An 18772-nucleotide genomic window follows, 5' to 3' on the forward strand; every position below is an offset into this window, starting at 1 on the left:
TCCCAGGGCATCAATTGTCTTTCATGCTATATTCTTTATCTGGACAAAATGCTGGCATCCACAGTTTCTGGAAGCTTGTGAGTGGCTGGGGTTTGTTGTCCACACATCCTTAAGATTCCAGTTGTATGAATGCCCTGCTCTTGGCAGCTTTTTTTCTTAGTTAATTTTGCTCTTCTGCTCACAGTTGACTTTCATGACTTCAGGCTTGAAACTTGAGCTGGCAAGAGGAGGACAATCTGTGGTGTGGGACAAGGATTAAAATTATGGCTGATATTTAGTGAACTAAATATGAATCCAACCCCTTCACCAAAAACTGAACTAAAACCTGAGCAAAACACATAAATCTTGAACGAGTGGCTTAACCAAACTTTCTTTGGATATTGTGCTACTTCCTGGTATATTGCTTTTCTGGTATTTGTTTCTGGGCTCTTCCTTCTCTTCCATTCTTTCTATTTCTTTATTTTGAGTCACAGTATTTAAAAAAACGATTTATAATAGCAGCAAGAGGTAAAACTATTATTCCACTCACCTGATATCTGCAAGATATAATAAACAACCTTTAACAGATTTTTTTACAAAGAATGTACAGTTCCTAAATCATCCTTTTCTCACTCGTTTCCAGTAGAACCAAACCTTTTCTTTTAAAATACATGTTTATTTTGTGATATATTCAAGGTAGCTGCAAATCATATTRAAGGAAGCTCCCTCCTCTTCTACCAGGTTTGCAAGATGTTAAACATGCACCYTTCAACCTTTTACTTTCTCTCACTCACAGATAGCCTTCTCTATGAAACAGAAGACCTTTTCCTAGGAAAGCCTTGTTCCTCCTCTGTGCCACTTCAGAAGCAGTATCAAGCTGCTGTGGAAAGCAAATGAAACAAAATCACACAARAAGTCTGTAAGAATTCATGCCAAACACTGTAGCTAGTGCTAAAACTGGGCCCATTTTGTTTTGCTGTTTGTGGCTATTCTGGTGAAAAGTATTTCTTGGTGCAGCATTAGTTACAGTGGCAAATATTCCAAATCTCTCACAGAAATCAATCATTAGCTATTCCTGTAGAAAACAGCTTCACTCTGACAATTTGAAAAGAGAGTCTAAATTCATAAAACTCATTATTCACACTGTATGTTAAAGTGTTAATAGGAAAAATTAGGCTTAAAGAAACTGCAGATATCTTTCCATAGGTTCAMCTCCACAGCAAGGAATAACTTCAACCTCTTTGCCTTTCCCAAATCCATAAAAATGGCAACAAGGTCAGTCTCCCATCCACAACACTGTACATGGTTATATTTTATTTCCCTCGTATAAACCTGTGTAACAGTTGAAACATAAAGGGATGAGTGAAGGAAATCTTTCACCTTTTAGACCCCTCTGTCTGCATAACAGACCTGCCTGTAGAAAGAGCTGACAGGTTACAAAACCCCTGAGGTGCTGACCTGCAATGCTGTGGAGCTTCACACCAGCGAGACATCACCTCTCARCTCTACCTCATGAGCTGAGAAGACACAGAAAATCAATCTAAACCCAGAAAACTTGGGCTCATWGAGTTCCATTTGCTGTCAGTAAAAAAGTATTACTTTTTATACAATAACACCTGGAGATGTCAGGGAGAAAGGGTCAGGGCAAATAAAACAGATTCGTAACATTTTATTGAACAGCAGAAAACACAGCTTTTGTTCATCATGCTGCTGGATGTAAGGTCAATTTGTACATGTGTAAATACACTTTTGCATGTTTTCCACATAATATCTGCTGTTCTGAAAATAACTCAGGCATACGGTGTCAGAGTCACGGACATCACCCGGGAAAGGCTGAGATACAGAGCAGTGTGCTGGGAGCAGCAGAGGGCTCTGAGGGCTGTAAATCCAGCTACAGCCACACAGTAAATCGTCGGTGGCTATTTTGTGCTGAGCCATCTGTTGCCTTGGCTACACTGCCAGCGAGGGTTTAAGGATAGCTGAAGTGTGTCCGTACAAGCTCCAGAAAACCCAAACTCTCTGCTCTTTGGAAAGAACAGACCCTGACTGGCACTACATAGAGAGCATTGCAGTTGGCCTTTCCATACATCTCACTTCCCAGGAGCAAGCTTTATCCCCAGGGAACACACAGCTCCCTTTGACCTTATAACCAGAGACTTCTGTTTCAGATCCCAGTGGACATATCCTGCAGTATTTTCTTCAAATATTATTCCTGTATCTGTATCACAAGTAACTTATCAGAGCTCATGAGTGCTGTTGTTCATATTCTCCATCAGTGCCTTTCTGTAGAGTAGATGGTGCTCTAAAATAGAATATTCGTATGTAGATATAATTGTTTTCATTTGGGATGTGGTCTTGTAAAAATTAATCACAGATCTGTCGATGAGGGTTGGAAATAGTGCTCCACAGACARTTTTCCATCTTCCAGAACTTTGGACATGCGCTGAAAAAAACACCAAACCAGATTTGCATACATTAAAAGTGATTCTGTGCTGGATTCAATAATATGTATATTAATTACTCATGGCTTTAAGCAATAGCTAGGGAAAAAAAAAGACATTGACCGAATCCTTCATGTTTAAAATTCAGTTCTCTATTCTGCAAACCTTAAACCTGTATTTAAACCTRTCCTCATGATTCCAAACATGCCATGAAGCCCTCCACAAATGGACTTTTAGCTTTAGTTAGTCCTTCTTCATGCGTTYGATCCTCTGTATTTTATACACTATTAAAGTTTAAATATGAATGGATGAGATAGTGCTGAAAAACTGCAACTCCTGGATCAGAAAAGAGCAAGTATGTGATAAATTGAATGTAAGTGAAATACTAYAGACTTGAAATTAATAGGTTATTCTTGTTCCTACCAGAAAAATATGATTATGAACTCATTTAAATGTAGATTTTCCTATATGATGCTCTATAGTCCCTGAAGGCATTATCCTTWAMAAAAAACAAACCAAAAMCCCAACAAAAACAACACTGCAGAAMGTAATGAATACTAACAAAACCTATTACCTAGGAAAAAAGAAACCAAACAAACAAATCCTGTGCATTGAAMGATCAGAGAAGTTGACGGGTAAAATATTGCAAGTGATTCAGGATGCCTCTGCAGTAAGCCTTCTGGGTAGCTGGGTAGCAGGGTAGCTACCCTGCTCTGCATTAAATGCCACCCTCCCACTACCCAAAAGAAAAATAGGAAAACTTTCACATTGTCCATCCGAATAGCTGCTCTGGAAACACTTCCTACCCCCACTCCTGTCAAATACTACGTTAAATGAAATCGTTTTAATTCTGTGAAAATTTCACAGGCATCAATGAAACATTCCTCACTCTAAAGGAAGGCAGCCGGCTTTAAGAAACAGTGACGACCCCAGCGGGAGCCAATTTCTACTTTTCACTAAGCGTCCCACAGCATCTTCTCCCAGTGCCGTGCTCAGCCCGCTCCCATCCCGGCGCTCCGGTCCCGGCCCCGCCACATCCCGCGGGAATCGCCGCTCTGCTCCTTCCCTCCCTGCGGCACCGCCACTCGGCGGGACATCCGCGCCCTCTCGCGGAGCGGGAGCGGAGCTGCACACGCAGGTACCTCCAACCTCCATCCTCCATCCCTCCATTGTGGGATCCCTCCATCCGTTCATCTCTCCATCCCTGCATCCTTCCATCTCTCCATCCCTCCATTGTGGTATCCCTCCATCCCTTCATCCCTCCATCCCTGCATCTCTCCATCCCTCCATCGCTGCATCCCTCCACCCCTGCATCCCTTCATGTCTCCATCCCTTCATTATGGTATCCCTACATCAGTCCATCCCTCCACCCCTGCATCCCTTCATGTCTCCATCCCTCCATTGTGGTATCCCTCCATCCATTCATCCCTCCATCCCTCCATCTCTTCATCCCTCCATTGTGGTATCCCTCTATCCCTTCATCCCTCCACCCCTGCATCCCTTCATCTCTCTATCCCTGCATTGTAGTATCCCTCCATCCCTTCATTGTGATATCCCTCCACCTCTTCATCTCTCCATCCCTCCATCCCTGCACCCCTGCATCCTCCATCCCTCCCACCAGAAGCGCTGCCTCTGCCAGCTTTGCTTCCACCCCACTCTGTCTGACAAAAGCATCAAGAAAAAATAGAAGAGTTTGACTTACAAACCTATTTATCTTAAAAAGACTTAATTTTTGTAGTATAGAATTTTTGAACACATAGCACTTCCTTTAACTCCCCACAAACATACAGAACCTACCATTGTTTTAAGTAGGTTCATTTTCTTTTTTTTGGAGGTTTTCTTGTCACTGTCTGAGGTGGTAGGAAACACTGGCTGGCTCAGCCTACGTGAGGCAATTGTTTCATCAGGTGCCACAGTGCTGACAGACAGAGTTAATCCTTACAATGGAAACAACATTGGTTACACAAAATAAAACCGAAAAAGGAGAGTCAGAGTRTAAGACAAAGCAGAACTCAAAATAATGAACTACTGCAATGACTAGAAAAAATTGACATTTTAAATCTACCTATAGCCTTAGAATAAAAAAATTAAATTATGGGAAAAACTAAATTTCATTACATTGAAACTAAAGAGTGAAAAAACAACAACAATCTGGCCAAAGAATTAAAAATAGATAAACACATGACAAAGAAGTGGGCCGTGGCAGTCTGTTGTGCTGTGCTAAACATCTGTTACAGGCATCTGGAAAGAGAGGGGCAATGAGAGGGAGAGATGAAATGCAGGCTAAGAAATGGGATGTGCAATGGAACAAGGGGGTAAAAGATACTGAAATAGGCACCACAGTGTTMCAAAGCATTTGTAGCAGTCACTAGGTACTTCAGCTGGAATTCTTGTCCCAGAGAATCTCAAAGGGATGGAGAGAGCTGCCAGGCCTGCTTGAAGCAAACCCTTCATTGCTGTTTTCTTATCATCCCCATAAAGTTCAGAACTCTCACTTTACCTGGGATAGTTGGCATAGAGCGGCTGACAGTGCTCATCTGCTTGAGGACAGAAGTTTTCTGAGGTGCCACCACRTGCTCTGAGAGATTGGTGTCACTCATGAACTCATACTTCCTTGATAGCTGTTAAATAAAAATACCCCAATGTTAATGATGAACTAAGAATTCAGTCCATGTATCATATTACATACAATCTAAAAACATGCAACCATTTTGCAGATAATTTATWGTTAAATACTKCTCATTCTACATAGAAAAAAAWTTCAAAAATAGTTACAGAAGTAATCAGAAATCCGAATTCCCACCCTATGTTTGGCATAATACCATCAGACAGCTCTGAGTGTTATCTGCAAAGTGAAATGAAATTTTGAAAACATTTTTCCCTATTGCATTAACATACCCAGTTTGGCTGCTGCAAAGCCTTGCCGCTGCTCTTTTGAAGAAGAAAATCCTTTAACTCAATATGAAGTGGGATCCCCACAGTTTGGTGTATGTGTTATCAATTTAATCAAAAGGTGTTACTTGGTTTTGTATATCAATGCTTCTCAGAGCATGACTGTGCTTTATCTCTCTTTTGCATAAAGACATGCAGTGTAAGACTGTCATAATCATCCATGAGTTTCTCTGTGCTTCCCCAAAGAATCTTGGCTTTCTACTCAATTCATTTTACYTTTGATGATTCCTTCAAACATTTTTGATCAAATTATTTATGCTCCCTCCATGTAATTCAACAATCTGTTACTGCCTGACTTTTTAATTTAGATGGGGCTTGTGTATCAAGAAGACATATACAAGAAGAAAATTCTCCTGAGGATTAAACTATCTATATAAAAAAAGATTCAGTGTAAGTTACATAAGTCATTCTAATGATCCAGCAGTGCAATAAAGGCACTCGGATGATCTATGGAGCGAGAGATGCCAGTGCTTCCAAACTTCAGTCTGGCACCATTTAAGRAGCACTGTTTGCAATCTTGCAATTTCCTAACAGCTGCATGTTCCATAACAAGGTACAAAACGTACAGGGCTCATCACTTTTGAAATAGCCCTGACTGCGAGGAGCTGCCATGAAATGTCAGCACAGTCAATTGGCTCTCCACAGGAAAGCAGCTTAACCCTCCCAACACAGCGCTCCTTTTGAGCTAACCAAGCTTCAGAATCTGCAGCATCGGAGCTCCTTATCTGTCACCATAAGCCAGGAGAGATGTGCTGATTTTCTCACTGATTTTTTTGCTCCACAGCATCTTGTGTGTTTCATTCATGGCAGGGCAGATCATCTCTGTATCCTGCATATTTCCCTTTATGACAGCTAGAGTTCTCTGGAATATATTTTTTCTTTTCCTAAGGAAAGGAGTAATGTCCTCTTTTCCATGGATTATAAAATACTACTCTAAATCAGTAACGTACACATTTCATGTCAGAGATAGAAATATCAGCCGCTGTCTTCTCATCAGCAAATACCACACTGCTTCTTTTTGTTCTTTTTTTGGACTTTCTCATCTTGACTTCAGGATAAGGATTATTTTGCAGAGCAGTCTCCTCTGATTCTGCTTTTCCTTGCTTTGGTAGCACTGCTTCCAGATCAAAGCTGCAGGAGAAAAAGAAAAGAAGTACAAGTTGCTGAGTGATATTTTAAAATCTGCTGGTATTCTGATGTCATTTCCCCATGAAATATAAATGCAGGTCATTCTTTCCTTCTTTCTAGGYAGCCTTGCAAACTGCTGGCAAAAAGTACATGATGTGCTTCAGCAGCTGGCAACTGGAGATACAAATAAGATGCCTTCAGGCAGTATGACATAATCTTAAAATGTAGCAAAGAACGTAAAATATTAAAACGAGCTCAAATCCCCTTTTAAAGATTTGTGCAGTAGCTTAAGGACTCCTAAACAAAACAGAGTAGAGCTCACATGGCAAGTTGATGTGTGGTGGTTTTGGTGCTGAAAGCAAGACATGGTATTCTGGTTGTTGAAAAGAACCAAAGTGGAACAGAGTATTGCTGTTCATGGCCATGTTGTAAATGCATCCTCCTATTTATTTCACCATCGTGGACAAAAATGCACACACACAGAGATTATCCCTTCTGTTGCCTTCTCTCTCCTTCTAATTTTTACAGTTAAAAATTGGGCTACTTTTCATTTAAAGAAAAAAAAAAAAGACCATGAAATTAGTGCTGGCTTTACTCCCTTCTCTGCTGATGTAATTAACCTTTTGAACATGGGACTGAACTTATTTTATGACATAAAAATTGATAAATCAAGCAGTGTGGTGAATTTGTTGACCTGTGYTTCCTAGAAACAAATTAGCACGCTATGAAATAAAACCAGGTGCATGGTGCTTCAGTGGACTTGTGTGGTGCTGCCAGAGGTGCCCTGTTTTACTGCAGCACACAAATGATGTATGGGGAAGCTGAAAGTTAGGAGGAGCAGCCTCAGGAAACTCAAAGTGTGAGGAGTGTTCAATGCTGGGCTGAGCATAAAACACCCCAGAGCAGAACATCTTAAGCATCAACAGTGCCATATTAGGGTTATAGACCACTGGACTTTTAAAAAGTTAACTCCTCAGAAAGGGAGATCAAATATTTTAAAAGATAATCCAACACTTCTCAGCAACTTCAGTGTTATATGTACCTTGTTTGGGAAGAAGTTCTATGTGCCTGAAACATAATTTATAMAGTGAATAAAACAATTTGTGGATGAAAAAGCTATACCTAGAATTGTTCTCTCAAAAGTCTTTTTGTTTCCCAGTGCTGCAGTTAAAGCATATTAGGCAATGCATTTTGCATTACTACAGACTTTACTAAAATGTTCCASCTCCTTTTCAAGTTTGTAAAGCTTGTTCTCTTCCTCTTCACATTTTACAAACAAAAAGATGCTAATTAAGTTAAAAGCTGTCAAGAGAAACTTGTAAAAAAAACAACCCAGATCTCTGTAAATTTTTGAAAAGGAATTTAATTTTTAAAATACTCAATTTCTGAAAATGAAGTGTCAGTCTTTTTTTCCAATGAGAGTTGAATGTATTTTGTCTATCAAGATTGAAACACTGTAGCTTTAAGCCTGGAGGGAGTGATAGCTACAGTTAAAAATAATGTTGGCATAGTCTGAAAAGACCTCTGGTGACCTTTATTACTTTTTTAAATAATTTTTTTTTACCTTATAAAACTGATTATAAAACAAGACTGAAGTAGAATTTGCACTGTATTCATCACCAACCTTTCTGAAGCGATTTTTTTGGGAGTACTGCAGTCTGAATTCATGGAAGACATGGAGATAATGGATAACTGACGGTAGGATCTCAGCATCGACCTTGGCTGTCCGACCCTCTTCTCATCAAAGTCTGGCTATGGGATGGGAAAGAGAAACACATTCCATCAAACAACCCTGGGATCTTCAGTTCATCCTTCTCACACCAGGTCTGGAARACTGCACAGATGTTTAACACTTGGCATGAAAGAAGTTGTCTGCTCCCATTAATTACTGTGATTTATCTTGTGTTTTGATGAATTCTTAAGACCTCACAAACTCAATTCACAAACTACACTCTCTGCAAAATTTTGAATTAGTTGGGTTTTTTAAGTGCTGATCMCTAAGAGTGCTGGAGGGTTCCAGCAAGAGGCGAGATTGTTGAGTGTGGATGACAGCCTTTATTATTGCAATTATTATTGCAATTATATAATTTCAAGCAAATTATTGCAATTACTGCCTCTATTATTGCAAAATAAAAAAAATATTGAGATAGATATGAATTTTCCTGATACAGGTGTATAACACAGCACATACCCAAAATTTAGGTTAGAAACATGCTACTTTTCTCYCTTTAACAGAATAAATAAATCCCATTATAAAATCACCAATGCTGAAAGCAGCAATAGAAAATAATTTCCAAAGTAACTGGTGTCTAATCACAAAAACCAGGCAACATCATTCTTTCTAGCCTGCACAACCCAGATAGAATATTTTATTCAAGAATTGTCTGGGGAGTTTRTGTTCAGAAGTTATCCTTCTATTCCCAGATATTTCAGTTTGTTCTCAACTAATATTTATAGTATTATACACATGACAGGTTTTACTTCACAACACAGCTGGAAGTGGCKGGCAGAGGGAGACATCAATTGCAGATCAAAGCCTTAAACTACTAAGAAAAATTACAAAATAGAACAAATGTAAGAACTTGCTTTTACTTCCTCAGTATGGCTGAAAAGACTTGCAACTTTAAATCATAATAAAATATACTCAAAATCTTCCAGAATGAAGAATATTTTATGTGTCAGAGAATTGAATCAGCTCTTGGATGTTAAAACTCAGATCCTACTACCTTCAGATCACAAGAAAAGCCACAAACAAACAAACAAACAAAAATCATAGTTTTGTTTAGAACAAGATGTGTATTAAATAAAGAGAAATTGAGGTAGAGAGATAAAAGCAGARTAATACCAATTCTCTGGCTCCATATTGTTTTTCCACTTTAACTTTTAAGTTCATGAAACATTCCTCCATCCGGTCATGGAAAGGACGAAGACTTTCAGAAACTCTTCTTTCATGAATTCTAATTCCAGCCCCAAGGAAAGGTATCTAAAGAGGGACAACAGAAGAAAAAGGTAAAACTTTTCAAGTGGGTCCGACCACGTCTCTGGCTTTGTTAAAAGTATCTGAAAAATGAGCTGCAAAACTCTTCCTGTGGCTGGCAGGTGGATGTGCTCATTGATCTCAGCTTTGAGCAGCAGCTACGAGATGGAATATGCTCAAGAAAAATGGGTTTTCCCAGTGAATTTCTGAAAAATGCTCGCTTCTATGTATTTTAATGTTATGAGATTTATGCAAAATACTTTTAACTCCCCTTTTGCCACTCACCTTTTCTAGCTGCTTCACTTCAATTCATCCAGCTCTTTTGCATTAATATCTGGGCTTTTTTTTTTTTTTTTTTTTTTTTTTTTTTAAAATCCACTTGGATTTCATACTTCTTTTTTGTATTCTGACCTAGTAAATACTGTGAACCTTGGTCCACCCATCAGGTTGATCGTGTTTTATGGAAGTTCAATTTCAATATAACTTCTAAAAACATGGCATTAAAGCCCATCTGTTACTGGCAGATCYGTTTGTCCTCCTTAGAGGGATTTGCAGGGATAGGTAGCAATTACCTCTTATTTCCTAATGCCAGATGGTATTATGGTCAATCAATACCACTAATCCACTGAGTGCTTCTGATGGCCAGAAAACAAAAATACACAGAGTTGTGGTGGGCAACAACACAGGAAAAWCTGTAAAGATATGACTCAAACCAGTGACCAAACTGAGATGAATCAAAATGAAACARGAAGAGTCTTCAAAACATTAAGAAAAGAGTACAAAATAATCCCATTAAGACTATTTGGAAGATTAATTTCAAAGCTGAGAGACGAATAAATGGTAAATTTTTGCTGTTTCTCATCTATGAAGGACAGAGTCATAGAATTATTGAATAGTTTGGGTTGGAAGGGATCTTGGAAGGGCATSTGGTCCAACTCCCTGCCATGGGCAGGGACATCTTTGATTCCATCAGGTTGCTTAGAGCCAGCCTGWCCTTGGATGTTTCCAGGGATACTTTTGGTAAGTGCCAAGAATGAGACATGGAACATGAGGAGAAAAACCTTGAGCCATTCATTTCTGCTRGTAAAATCCCAGATGAACTTTCACTATTTCCTAGCATCCCTCTATCTATCTATTGATAGCAATAGCTTCTACTTTGGACTAGATAATGGAAATAGAATGGATAATTTCTGAGGTCATGTTTTTCTCTGCTCCATTATTATTATCAGGTCAATGAAAAGAGCCATTTTCCCTTGAGTCTCAGCAAAAATAGAGGTTTTTTTATGCCATCTAGGTACATTTTCCTCCTTGAGGACAAAAGGATTCTGCAGGCTGCAGATGTACACAATATGTAAAATGATGAATAGTAAACCCAAATAACCTCACAGTGCTGCCAAAATATGGAGAATGTTCAGCTCACCTCTGGAGATATAGCTTAAAAATATTTACTAATAGTCTTCTATGTTATTTCCACACGGAAGACATATAGCAATATTGAAGGGTCATTGAGCATGAAAATAATTCCTGAGAGCAGCAAACACTCCATTAGGGTTTTTAATGACAAAAAAACCCCAAACCTCCACAAAAAACAAATACTCCATCTCTAGGTAAGAGTTGTTTTACAAGAGAGTTTCTGACATTTGCCAACCCCAGAAATTCATGGAATCATTATGACTTTTGTCACATTCTCAGTTTTGTTTCCAGGAATACAAACCAAGTTAGAAATCCTGGCCCTTTTAACCATAAGTATAGTCTGCTATATGTGACTTTTGGTTTGGAAGGGACAAATAATTGCAAATGATGTGTTCTACAAAATACCTTTTGGGGGCTTAAAAAAAAGTGGAAATGACACAATCATCTCAATGCTATGTTCTCCTGTTAGAGAGGAATAAAGGAAGAGCTGCTCAGTCCACTGAAGCTTCCACTGAAGTCTCAGTGGTTGCTGTCAGTGAGAAATTACCTGCCAAGCAATCAGATCTCTGAGTTTGTTCAGCTTTTCTTCATCCTCTGGATGCTCTCTGATATATTCTTCCGTAAAGAAAGCCTTAGACAAAAAAAAAAAAAAAAAAAAAAAAAAAAAAAAAAAAAAAAAAAAAAAAAAAAAAAAAAAAAAAAAAAAAAAAAAAAAAAAAAAAATCAGTCTATCATTTTGACAGGTAAAGAAATCAATCATTAACCCACAGGGCCCAGTTGGCAGATTATCATAATATTGGTCATCAAAGAAGAGAGACATGTGCATGGTCCTTAGCCAGATGCTGCTGGTGATCATTTTGCACTGTCAGTTGGGGTGCTCTTTTTTGTTAAAATGTATTTGATCTTTATCCAATACTTTTGAGTTTTACATCCTTATTACAAAGCCCAATTACTGCCTCTTTTATTAAGTTCACAGTGAAAATAAAATGACACAGYTCTAGAGTATCATGATTTACATCAACTGATAGCTTCAGACGCTCTGGTTTGCTTTTAAAGACAAAGGTGACCAGGAAATGAGGATATTGAGGGTTCCTTAATTGATGGAGTTATGACTTCATATTTCCCATTCACTGCACTGCCACTTTAACAAAGGATTGTGAAATGATGCACTGAGAATGTTCTTTGCAGTGACTCCAAAKCTCCTACCTTCTCATATTTAGCAAAGCCACCCATGACAGCTGGATCAACAATTCCATTCAGRAGCATGGAAAGTGGATTAATTGGAAGGTTCTCATCACTCTGGTATTGGTTAATCATCATCAAAATTTTTTCATTTGTCRTGGACATGGTCTCAATCGCATTCTCTAAAGGACTAATTATGTGCTGTAAAGAAACAAAGGACTTCTAAGATTCATTAAGAGATAAACAGCTCCTTTTAGTTTTATAAAACTCAACATATATGAACAATAATTTTGGAGTTCAGACACACAGACTTGTCCAATTCTCTCACGACTTGGTCCTGAAACTATAAATCAGACGTAAGATATATTGATCCTGTATTGAGCAGTAGAAAGATCAAATGTAAATAAAACCAGATTTATATGTATGAAAAGAAGCAACAGTAGCCTTGTTGATAATTTTGTGAGCTGGTTTGTGCAGGARGATTGAACAGCTACAGGTTTTCTGGGCCCTGAGCACCTTCATACACACCTGAGACATGGAGACCACCTCAAACCAGCGCAGAATTCCCGGCAGTTTGTAGGCTGTAACAAAYGACGTCCTCTCAATCCACATGGACTATTAAAAAACATAGCAGGAGAAAATGATACTTTGGGATTTGAACTTTAATCTTTTCTGCCTTCTGAGGTGTCAGAGTAAAATGGATGCAGATGGAAAACATATGCATATTTTTGCATAAAAAACCACTGTAAAATTGATCTAGCACAATCAATCTAGCACAAACAGCTTTCCTGATTTCAGATTAGGTCATCTTCAGGCACAAAGCCTGCACAATGCAGAGAAAAAAGAAAATTGCCTTTAATTTTTTAGATTGTATTCCCATTTTTGCCATTACAGATGGAATGACTGTCATTAAATTACCTGCTCTCATCTCTGCCCAGATTGTATTTCCACCCTCCACATTSAAAAGATATTTCTGCAATTAAAAGCAGTAAATAGCCCTGTAACAACTTGCCAGCCTTCTGACTTTGTTCTTTGATTTTTCTTTTCTGAACAAGACTGGCTGTTGCTATTTTAGAATAATTTGGAATAGCCACTGTTTYRTTTACCCTGCTGCTCCTTATTTTACCAATATCAGCTTACTGAAACTGCCTATACTGAGAAATCCCATAAGAGATGTAATGAAAATACTCCATCTATCCCAGCTTCCACCTCTTTGAAGAACACATGCATCTTATCTATTGTCATCAGCATGAAAACATCAACAGTTTAGCTTTTGTAAAACTATTTCCAGGTATATTCATAAATGGGCTYAGGCAAAGGAAGCCATGGTGCATCATGAGTCTTGATAAAACTGCAGTTCTGGGATGTCAGGGTAGAGTTTGTGTCTGAAGTGTTGATTTAGAAGCAGGTAGGAAGCTCCTTACATGAAAGTGTTGACTCTGCTAATCAGCTCACACATAACAGAAATTGTACATTTTGGAAAGAAATTACTTTTCCCACCAGTATGCCAAGAGCACAGCTTTAACCATAAGGATTGGATGGAATGCTTTTCAAAACAAACCATAAAATACCTGTAAAATAAAAATACAAACACCACATTTTTATGCAGAACACTGCAAAGTGATTTATGGTGGTGCWGTTTTCTCAGAATATTTGAAGAGTGAAGGCCATTCCTCAGCATTACAGCATTAGGCATGGGAGTAAAAATGACACAGGCAATTCTCTCATCAGTCGAGGTTTCACAGGACTGATGAAAGCAGACAAAAGTCACCTCATTGCCAGGCTGGCAGCTGATAGAAATGTTGCGAACTACAAGCAGCAAAACACTGGGTATTTATTTACATGTCACCTTGCTTCATCATGAAAATCTGTACCAGAAAATGTCACTGCTTAATCCAAACATGTTGAACATGCTTAGCTAYATAATATTCACCTGGAACTGAAACAGTGATGCATAATTAAGTACACAGGAATCGTGCTGAAATAGAGAAATCTTRCATTTGGTTTTTTTGAACAAGATCTTAAAGCCAAGGTGCCCATGAGTAATCTGTGCCTAGGAAAGGAGCTATGATCAAAATTCAGTCAGTTACCAGAACTACWTCCATCAACTTGTCATTAATTTACTTACAGCAAATTCATTTTCAGGGTCAACAGATCCTTTTCTGACTGGTCTTGAATAGTGGAACCGTTGCACGTTGTTCGACTTATAAAAGCTGAAAGATTTTAAAGGGACTATTGTGAAATACAGAACCCAGAAATTAATGGAATTTGTTATCACAGAGAAATATTTCATTTTGAGTAGCTGAGTTTTTAATTAAAAGCAAATTTACTGCTCAGAAGTAAAGGACTTCACTGGAAACTCAGGAGGCAACTACTTTATCCATAAATCAGGGTCAACACACAGTATTTTACAAGTATTAAGTGCCAGCTTCTGACTGGGTATATTTCCCAGGTATAAAATCTCCAGAACTTCCAGATTAACACTCAAAACCTATGGAAGAAGGACTAGAAAATTTTTTTCCTCTTCTGTAGACTTGCTGTGGCATGTGCACTGCTTGSCAGCTTTATCCTGGTTCATGAAAGGAATATCTTTCACTAAACAACTGACTGAGCAGAGCAGATATTTCACCTGGAGCAGAACACGGCACACGACAAAGCAGTTTAATCTTGTCTAACAATCCTGCTCACAATGTTGAACAATAGTCARTAAATTAGACAACTGAAGCCACAATTTCTTGTGATAGATAATAGAATGTAAGTACTTGTAGAAGGGGATGTCAATGTAAGGAACCCTTTTCAAATTCATGTTGTGGTCTGTTGTATTCAACTAATGATTCATTCTCCRTCACTGTGAGCACATCTTTCCACTAAACTTGCACCTAAATGTGGCTTTTAGCACTGGGTTTGCAGTTTTGGCCAAGTATTTTGCTGTCACAAGGAAAAAAAAAATCTCTCCTCTGGGTTTTTAATATTTGTTTTTAAAAGGAATTAAATTTAAACCCATGTTAAGTAAAAGCTAATTTTGCATAAAAAAAAAAAAAACCTCTGAAATCTCTTCCAGTAAAACTGAACCATGCTTTGAAAACCCAGAAAAACAAATAGAAAAGCCCCAGACATTTAAGTTTAGCAAACCACGGTATGTTAATTCATAGGAAACTATGATTTCTGATCCAAACTGCTAMGATTGCCTTCTTCAGTAAAGAAAARCAACTGGAAAATACTGCCACACTGAGTCAGACCACTTTATACAGTTCCACCTGAGAGGACAGATATTTCAAAGCTCTTTGACACAATGAATGCATTGTCATCACCTAATGTAAAGAACAGTTAAATGTCTAATAAAGTACACTCGTAAAAGTAAATCTTAAAGACCAGATGTAATCAGCAGTTGGTTTGAATTCTGCAGCAGAGAGAAATCATTCCAAAATCTCCCACATGAGCAGAGAGTGCACTTTACATGGAACAACTACTTTGCTGCATAAACTGTAGCAGTTCGAAGTGTGTCTGGGACTACACTGAAATCAAATCAAACAGGACCACATTTGTAATCTGCCTTCAGTTACTGATTTTAAAATTAATCAACTTGAAATTAGGACCACAATTTTTGCGGCTTTTTGTTTTTGGTGTTTTTTGGTTTTTTGGTTTGTTTTTTTTTTTGATGTCTGTGTGTTTGTTTATTTCAATTTTTTTTTTTTTTTTTTGGTGTCTGTGTGTTTTTTTATTTCAAAATCCTGTCACACAAAACCTCTGCTTGAGTCTGCCTTATTTACTTTGGGGTGTGTGACGAGGTGATTCTTATTTTTCTCCTGGAAGTAAATTGCAACTTCAGTAAAGATTTCATAGAGAAGGCTGAAAGCCAAGGGCATGACTGGTTTGGAAGCAACTCTTGGTCAGTCTGTTCTCAAAATACTTTGGACAATTTGTTCYCTTTATTCCTTTACAAAATCTTGACTGTAGCACCAGCAGAAACTGTTTTGTCACTGCACTCGACCAGACAAGATTCTATTGTTAAGAGCCTCCAGCTCAAACCCCTCCTGCTGGCTGTCACCTCCAAGAGCCCTCTCTCCACCACTTGTGGCAGAAGAGGTTCTCTCTGTGTTGAGAACTCTGTAACTTTGACACAAATGGCAGATTCCACCTCCCTGCCCTGCAAACCACAAGAGATTTCTTCAGTGGTAGAWGGGGAGAGGCTCCATGAAATCCCTGAGGAATACCTGGGACAGACTGGCTGGAGCTGTGAGCAGCCTGCTCTAGAGGAAGATGCTCATTGCAGAGGGGTTGAACTGGGCAGCCTGTGAAAGTCCCTTCCCACTCAAACTGTTCTATGATTCTATGAATACGAAAGYCAGTAAATTGAGACAATAAAAGATTCATTGGCAAATGACTGAGTTCACAAAATAATGGTTAAAAATATATAAAAGTTTAGGAATATGGGCTGATTTTTATTATACTATCTACTACAGAAATTCACTTACTTTATGATTTGATCAGGCACTGCCTTATTTTTGAATCTAGGCTGCTCCTCCAGGACTGGCTGCACTGTGAAACACTGAATATCTGATTGTGAAAGTTAAGGGMATATTATTAACTATTAGTATGAAATGGTGTAGGCTGCAGGGGAAAGAAAAATAATAATAATAAAAAAAGACATTTTCTGATGAAAACTCTGAAGTCTTCAGGGTTTCATTTGTGGACTTTCCTTGGCCAAAGAAAAAGGAAAAATCTGCCAGTAGTAACCAGTGAATATATATTAATTTTGAACTGCAGATTTTTATTATTTCCTGAGCTTGAATATCTGCAGCTGAATTTATCACACTGACTCATTCATTAAATTTTTAAGCTCAGGCAACTTACAAAAATAACATCAACCACATCTGATGTTAACAGTTTCACTGTGTAGCTTTAGGCATGCATAAAGTCATGATGGTTAGCATTTCATCTTTGAAATCTGTAACTGAACAGCCCTTTTACTYGAGATTTCCTTTTTCTACGGAAGTGCAATTTTTGAAATCTGAATACTGTGTTTGTAAGTAAATATATCACATTCTTATGTATTTCAGTATGTATGAAACTCATGCCCTCTGGTCAGATTCTTTTGCATAAGTGCAGAATTAGTGCCTATCTCCTGCTCCTCGCAAATAGATGAACAAATTCTACCTKAAGGACTGAAGCATGTGATCTCCAAAAAAATTAATTAGTCAAGACACAAGACAGACTTGGGAGAGCTTGGCTTTCAAAATKAATGTACTATTTTAGACAAGCCTGTAATACTCCCACTTCAGTCCCAACAGTGTGAAAAGAAAGTATTCCCTTCCTCCTCCAGAAGGTTCCACCAGAACAGGCTCAAGAGAGTATGTGAAGTGTCACAACMATACCTTGAAAATTAATAAAGGAAAATCTAAATGTAAGAACAATTGTCTGATATAATGAGGTGATCTCGTATCTGCTTGGTCAGTAATGACTTGAATCAGAAGAAAAAGATAYTCAGAGTTATTCTAACCAAGAATAATTGAAGCCATTGTAAAACTTGGTTAACAATGTTTGTGAGCTAATTTTCCTAAGAAAATTTCTGAGGTACTTCAGACATGTTTATGTTGCCAAAAAATAAAGGTGATACTCAAGTGTGGTGTCAGTCAGARCAATGTTCAAGGAAGACATGGATTTAATATCGAGATATCAATAAGAGCTATGAATGGGAGGTAATAAACAATTTGCTGCTTTAAACTGGGTCTTTTCAAGTGTGTGACACTGGTTTTGCAATTTGAAGAAAATTAAGCTAAACCAAGTATGAACTACAATGAATTTCCTTCCCGAGAGGGCTGTCAAGGCCTAGCAGAGGCTGCCCAGGGAAGTGGCTGAGTCACCGTCCCTGGAGGGATGTAAAAGACATGTAGATGTGGCACTYGARAACATGGGTGAACAAGGTTTATAGYTGGACTCAATCTTAAAGGATTTTTCCAACCTAAATATTTTAATGACGAATGAAAGAGACAGACTCCTCAGAACTGCCAGAACAACAGGAGCTCTCTTAGGAACAAACCCTAACAGACACATGGGACATGCCAACCAAGCTGCCACATCAGTGAACTTTCAACCTTTTCAGGGAATTATTGTTTCACACAGATGAATTCATGCTAAGAATGAGATTCCCACTGCAATCTCGCACATGTTGAAGGATACATTGACCAGGAGAGCTCCTCACGTCCTCTCCTGGTGCTGCTGTGGTGTTCATCTTCTGAGCACTGGGAAATTGGCTCATCAGCTGGGCCTGGAAATCCTCCCTCCTCTCGTACTCCTTGCCACGGTAGATGAACACTTTGTTCTGCAAGGAATAAGGAGCTGATTGCCTGGCCTGGCTGCTGCTGAGGAGTTACAGGTTTGGGTATTCCACACAAAGACACAGCAACATCCAGATTTTGGAATGGGAGTTTCTGTTTTCTGAATGATCAGCTATAAAGCCAAACCCCATTCTGATCAGGTGCTGGAAAGCAGCACTGTCTCTCCAGAGACTCTGGAGTAAATAAATAAATGAAGCAGAAAAGTTAAGAAGAACTAAAATATATGAAAAAGTAAGAATTTAAGCAAGTTTACCCTCAGAAATGTTGGGAATCCTTGGCCATAATATCCGACAGCAAAATAGTCTGGTTTAGGTCTCAAAATTTTCATGATGTTTTCATAGAACTTTGCTTGCTGGATCTGA

At 38.4% G+C, this 18772-nt stretch overlaps 1 protein-coding gene across 1 annotated transcript in view; it reads right to left on the reverse strand.

Annotated features, from left to right (window-relative positions):
- Positions 1 to 530: 530 nt before the first annotated feature.
- The window catches only part of DOCK2 (dedicator of cytokinesis 2), a 153912-nt gene continuing 135670 nt past the window's right edge, over positions 531 to 18772 (reverse strand). The window contains exons 40-52 of the mRNA XM_057378678.1: positions 18664 to 18768; positions 18253 to 18394; positions 16548 to 16629; positions 14201 to 14285; positions 12601 to 12687; positions 12097 to 12273; positions 11438 to 11521; positions 9346 to 9483; positions 8125 to 8252; positions 6323 to 6503; positions 4921 to 5041; positions 4218 to 4357; positions 531 to 2422 (exon numbers count right to left, since the gene is read on the reverse strand). Coding sequence (XP_057234661.1) covers positions 2348 to 2422; positions 4218 to 4357; positions 4921 to 5041; positions 6323 to 6503; positions 8125 to 8252; positions 9346 to 9483; positions 11438 to 11521; positions 12097 to 12273; positions 12601 to 12687; positions 14201 to 14285; positions 16548 to 16629; positions 18253 to 18394; positions 18664 to 18768 — 1545 coding nt within the window. The 3' untranslated portion in view covers positions 531 to 2347. The remainder of the gene's footprint in view (positions 2423 to 4217; positions 4358 to 4920; positions 5042 to 6322; positions 6504 to 8124; positions 8253 to 9345; positions 9484 to 11437; positions 11522 to 12096; positions 12274 to 12600; positions 12688 to 14200; positions 14286 to 16547; positions 16630 to 18252; positions 18395 to 18663; positions 18769 to 18772) is intronic.

This window comes from Malurus melanocephalus, unplaced genomic scaffold (genome assembly GCF_030028575.1).
Source record: "Malurus melanocephalus ecotype Western Australia unplaced genomic scaffold, MMel_1.1 scaffold_370, whole genome shotgun sequence".
In the NCBI taxonomy this organism is placed as follows: domain Eukaryota; kingdom Metazoa; phylum Chordata; class Aves; order Passeriformes; family Maluridae; genus Malurus; species Malurus melanocephalus.